Here is a 6,186-nt window from a genome sequence, read left to right on the forward strand (position 1 = left end):
CCCCCCCCCCCCAAAAAAAAAAAATCAATTTTTGAAAACAAGTTTAGCTAGGCTTCCACAACGAAAAAACAAAAAGAAAGAAAGCAAGCAAGCATGCGGGTGAGCAGGCAGGTCGGCCCACCCTAAACTTTACATTTACCAGGGCCGGAAAGATGGCTCTGCAGCTGAGAGCAGTGGCTGCTCTTCCAGAAGACCTAGGTTCAGTTCCCAGAACCCATGTGGCATCTTACAACTGTCTTTTAATCCAATTCCAGGGAATCTGACACCTTCAGAAAGACACTACATGCGTCTTTGCATGCGCAGGCAAAACACTAACGCACATAAAATAAACTTTGCATTTATCTAACTGGGAGTATGCTACATTGAAGATATCAATAAGCAAACAATCAAAGCTAGAAAATATCCATAAATCAATAATCTATCAGGGTATGGGACTCTACCCATGCAGCTAAAGGGAAGCCAGTAAGGAGTAAACCATGCTCTCTGTCAGTAAGCACTTCCCCTCCCCCATGCTCTGGAAGTCCAATAAATTCACTGGTTCCCCACGATGAAAAACAATTAAAATAAATAACCTACCACTGACTGAACAAAACAGCAACACGATTCAATTTCCTAATTATTTTACAAACAATATCTGAAGTAGTCTAAAGATAAATAATAAGGCCAAAAACATTTCTGGCTTTAAAAAGTGTTGGGCTAGGAGCTGGAGAGATGTCCCAGAGGTTAAGAGCACTGACTGCTCTTCCAGAGGTCCTCAGTTCAATTACAGATGGCTCACAACCATCTATAATGAGATCTGACGCCCTCTTCTGGTGTGTCTGAAGACAGTGACAGTGAATTCACATAAAATAAATCTTTTTTAAAAAGTGTTGGGCTAACCAGGCACAGGCCTTTTACCCAGCACTTGGGAAGCAGAGGCAGGAGGACGAGTTTCTTTGAAGTGGGACCCAGTCTCGTCTATACAGCAAGTTTCAGGGCAACCGGAATTACATAGTGAAACCATCTCAAAAAAGAAAACAAACACATGTGGTGTACTTTCATGTTTAAAGACAAAGACTAATGCAGGGACATTTCTGGCTTTCAAAAGTGTTAGTATTTTCAGTTCCTCAAATGTCCCAGCTATTGGTCCTAAACCATCTCTTTGGATTCATATCGGAATTCCCTCCTTACACCCTCCTCTATCCTACCACAGCGACAGTCACTGCTTGGTACCAGATGTTCCCTCCGGCTCAGACGTCCTCCCCTAATTTAAAACTGATTGATCCTTTTTTATCAGCGCCGCGTCACCACCTCCCAAAAATAACTACGCATAAATTAATGGCTCCGTTACCCAGCTTCACAGAAAGTACTGGCTTTACTTCTCTGTACACATTCCTTTGATTTTCTAAGAGAATACTCACACATCTGTTTCCACATCAAACTGTCAAATTTCTGACATCCTTAGCTTGTTACCTCTCCCTAACACCGAGACACACACTTAGAAAGGACGGGTTTAGTGACTTAGTAGCCATGGTGTCAGCGTAAATTTTGGCTTCTAAACCGGGAACCAAGAAACGGGGATTCAGTCTCAGACTCAAATTCCTTCCCGTCTTCTCTGGTTACTTTCCTTATGGAATCTGGTTGTTTTTCAACATGTTTCTAGCTCTGTTTACTCTTGTGCAGCATAAAATGAGCGACTACCCAGAAAACTTTGGCAACCGGTCAAATCTGCCTTTCCTTCGCTCTTCCTCCTGATTCTCCAACACCTAGCTCTCAAAGGGAAAAAGATAAAACACCACGATACAAGTGATTAAAGGAGTAAACTACCAGATTTTCTGCCGGAATCATTTAGTGCAAGCACCACAACACGACCCAGCCGCCTTGGAGATGCCTGTATCGCGAAGGCTGGGATTGGCAGGCCTGCGCTTGAAGGCGGCCTCCGTTAGGAGCGGCCCGAAAGCGGCTGCCGTCATTCAGGGCTTTCCAGGTACGAACTGCAGACGACAGCGCCCGGGGGGCGAGAGAGTCGGCCTCCCACGTCCGCCTCCCCGCTCCCTCCCCGGGAGTCCCCCAGGACAAGCCGCTCGAGCGAGGCTCTCCGATCAGAGCAAGAGAACTCGGAAGCACCAACAGCCAGCGCGGAACAAAGCGCCGGTCCCGGAGTGCGAGAGGACGCCATTACGCGGGCAGCGGCCTGCGCCGACGAGCCGAGCAGGCCTCGCCGCGCGGCCTCGGTCCAGACCAGAGATGCCACGCGAAGACGCAGAAAGCCAGGAGAGAGGGCCGCGGCTGGCTGGCTGCCGAGGTCGCGCGTGGGAAGGGAAAGGCCGCTTACCTTCGTGAGTCTTGGCGATCTTCGCCATTTTGTCCACTCGAACACACAGACGGAACTGGCGCTCCCAAGGACTTCCGCTCGCCGCCGCCAGAAACAGAGGCCGCCCTCTGAGCGTGCGCACCCGGGAGCGCGCGCCGCACTGTGGCACGTACTTCAACTGCCACCTATATGAGACTGCGAGGGGCATGATGGGAGTGGGCGGGGCCAGGACGGGCTCCCGGCGGCTTCCTTAAAAAGCCTGCGAAGCCGCGGGGAAGACTAAACGCAGAAGAGGATGGCTACTTTCCAAGAGGGTTGTAGCCTGTCCGGGCAGTGGTGGGCACGAGAAGAGGCAGTTCGAGGCCAGCCTGGTCTACAAAGAGAGTTCCGAAAGCCAGGGTTATACAGACAAAGCCTGTCTTTAAAATACCCAAAGGAGCCTGTCAATGGTGGCTCACGCCTTTGATCCCAGCACTTGGGAGGCAGCGGCAGGCAGATTTCTGAGTTTGAGGCCAGCCTGGTCCACAGAGTGAGTTCCAGATCAGCCAGGGCTAGCTACACAGAGAAACCCTGTCTCGAAAAAAAAACAAAAAAAAGAGAGAGAGAGAGATTAAATTACACAAAATAGAATTTAGCCAAAGGAACACTGCTTCCAAGATACCCAAACTAGCGAGGCCTGTTAGAAATAAAGTTTATGATGCCTAAGATGTTAATGTTGGTTCACCAGTATTGACCAGCCATTAGATCTGCCCCCATACCGTAGAATACTTCTCTTAACAGGCAGCTCAAAGGAGCAGTATAGGGTCACAAGCAATGTTAAGTCCTAATCTACAATAAAGCCCAGTTCTTTTCTTGAGAAAAACATAATTCTGCCACATGGGTAAGATGACCCCAGGTAACAACTGTTTGAAAAAGTACAACACTGGTGCACTTAAAATAATTCTGGCAATAACTGATGCCTAAATGACCAGGCAAATAGGAGTGACCTATTGACCAGATTTTCAGCCTTCCGGCTCTGTTTAAGTTGTACTAAATATAACCCGGGGTTGGGACCTAAATTACAAATTTGAGGATAACCTCATATTTGGAGAAAATAAGCCTAAGGTATCTCTAAGTTATCAAAATGTATTCAAGGCTGGCCCTACTGAGCATTAGCCAGAGACAGCTGTGCCAGACCTTTTTCCTTTATTATCCTCCAAATGTGCAGGATGCTTTCTCACTGGGAAGGCTTATCATTTCTATAACAGATTCAAAGGGACATTTGCTGCATTTGTGGTGATTGTAGGAGCCAAATACTTCCTGGAGTTCCAGAGTAATGATAAACATCACTAAAAGGTCACCCAGGGGCTGGAGAGATGGCTCAGTGGTTAAGAGCACTGACTGTTCTTCCAGAGGTCCTGAGTTCAATTCCCAGCAACCACATGGCAGCTCACAACTGTCTGTAATTCCAAGATCTGACACCCTCACACAAGATATACATGTGAAAATAAACAAACAAACAAAAAAAAAAAGATCACCCAGAATTGTCTTGTGAATCCTCTTTTATAAAAATAAGATTTTTTTTTCATGCCGGGCGTGGTGGCGCACGCCTTTAATCCCAGCACTCGGGAGGCAGAGGCAGGCAGATTTCTGAGTTCAAGGCCAGCCTGTTCTACAAAGTGAGTTCCAGGACAGACAGGGCTACACAGAGAAACCCTGTCTCAAAAAACAAAAACAAAAACAAAAAAAAAGATTTTTCTCACCGCAGCCTGGTTGTCTGTATGTTTGTTCCTGAAAGAATACTAATATGGTTCAGTTCAGGAAGGAGAGTATTTAAAATGAGTCCGAGACGGCTCCCTTAGGCTCCTTATTTGGGGAGGTTGTGCAGCCTTGCAGAAAGAGGAAGTACGTAGCTGGAGACAAGATTTAGAGTTCCTCGCCTCAGTCTACTTTCAGTTTGCTCTCTCTGCCTTATGTCTGCGGCTAAAGATGACCTCTCAGCTTCTTGTTCCCACCAACTTGCCCTCACACACACAGACACATTTTGGGAAAGACCATTCTCACACTGTGATAGCAGATTCAAGAGACTAGTAAGCACAGAGCAGGTTTACTTCTTAAAGCAATTTAGTTGTTTTGTTTTGAGACAGGGTCTGGCTGTGTAGTCTCTGGTGTTGCCTGATAGCTCCTCCCTTCCGGAAATCTGTTTCTCCATCACCGAAAGAATTGCTGCAGGTAGGTTAGTGGCACACCCCTTTAATCCCAGCACTCTGAAAGCAGAGGGAGACAGAACTCTAAATTTGAGGCCAGCCTGGTCTACAGAGTGAGTTCCAGGACGGCCAGCCAGGGCTACACAGAGACACCCTGTCTCAAAAAAAAAAAGCAAAACAAAACAACTTGGAGGTTTTAGAGATGACTCAGCAGTTAAGAGAACTGACTGCTCTTGCAAGAGGATGCAGGTTCTCTTCCCAACACCCATATGTTTACTAACAACCAGCTATGGGGCAACAGCTATGGGGCAACTCCTAGGGGCTCTGATTCCCTCTTCTGGCTTCTGTGGGCACGGGGCACACATATGGTGCACATATATACATGCAGGCAAAATACTCATACACATAAAATTTTAAAAAGAATTACAGGGTCGAGATCTGCAGTCTATCACATCTGAGATTTCTTGCAGCTATGATACAAGGACGGATGAACAGAAAGGGAACACCATAAGCCCCTAGGCACTCTGTGTTTATGTGCTTTTAAATAAGGTGTGGAGCAAAATTTGGCTCTGTTTTTGTTTGTTTACTTGACATCGTCTGACTGTGTGTCTCTGGCTGTCCTGGAACTAACTCCCTCTGTAGACCAGGCTAGCCTCAGACTCAGAGATCTGCTTACCTCTGGCTCCTGAGTGCTAGGATTAAAGGCATGTGCTACCCCAAGCCAGCTGTTTCTCCTTCTTGAATTAGATCTGCTAAGATGCCTTTAGCTGCTTGGGTCGTCAATGACAGTATGGACTTGACTAAACACAAGTTGGGGGAACCTGAGAAAGTACCTATGGCAAACATTCCCTCAGAGCCAAGCCACTTTCGTTATCAGAGGTCCACAATGGTGAGAAGTCATGAGCCCTCAGTCAGGGGCTTACCCTGCCAAACCCACCCAGTGGGTTGTCTGTGGCCCCCAAGGGGGCTCAGGAGGAAGTTAACCCAGTAACCTTCCAGTGAAGAAAAAGTTCTGGGTAATGAAGGAGTTTCTTTTGGGCAAGAGTCTGGGAGTCGAGCCGGGCGTGGTGGCGCACGCCTTTAATCCCAGCACTCGGGAGGCAGAGGCAGGCGGATTTCTGAGTTCGAGGCCAGCCTGGTCTACAAAGTGAGTGCCAGGACAGCCAGGGCTACACAGAGAAACCCTGTCTCGAAAAACCAAAAAAAAAAAAAAAAAAAAAAAAGAGTCTGGGAGTCTGGTTAGTTTGACAGCTCCTATACCGGACCTCTCTTCCTAGCTGTCTACCCATTTAAGAATAACCGTTTCCTCTCTACTCACTTAACTCATATGTAGACCAAGCTAGCCTTGAACTCATAGAGATCTCCCTGTCTCTGCTTCCCTAACACTGGCATTAAAGGCATATGCCACCACGCCATGTATGGATGTTTTATCTGTATGTATGTGTGTAATCACATGTATGGCTGGTACCTGCTGAGGTCAGAAGAGAACATTGGGCCAGGCAGTGGTGGTACACACCTTAAATCCCAGCACTTGAGAGGCAAAGGCAGGCAGATTTCTGAGTTTGAGGCCAGCCTGGTCTACACAGAGAAACCCTGTCTCAAAAAAAAAAAAAAAAAAAAAAAAAGGTATTGGATTCCCCGGAACCGGAGTTAGAAATGACTGGGAACTATGACCTTGATGCTGGGAACCGAACCCTGATCTTTGGC

At 47.2% G+C, this 6,186-nt stretch overlaps 1 protein-coding gene across 1 annotated transcript in view; it reads right to left on the reverse strand.

The window, feature by feature from the left end:
* The window catches only part of Sf3b1 (splicing factor 3b subunit 1), a 40,986-nt gene extending 38,535 nt beyond the window's left edge, over positions 1-2,451 (reverse strand). Inside the window, exon 1 of the mRNA XM_021163741.1 lies at positions 2,315-2,451. Within this exon, the coding sequence (XP_021019400.1) occupies positions 2,315-2,342 (28 nt within the window). The 5' untranslated portion in view covers positions 2,343-2,451. The remainder of the gene's footprint in view (positions 1-2,314) is intronic.
* Positions 2,452-6,186: the final 3,735 nt, after the last annotated feature.

Source organism: Mus caroli, chromosome 1 (genome assembly GCF_900094665.2).
Source record: "Mus caroli chromosome 1, CAROLI_EIJ_v1.1, whole genome shotgun sequence".
Lineage (NCBI taxonomy): Eukaryota > Metazoa > Chordata > Mammalia > Rodentia > Muridae > Mus > Mus caroli.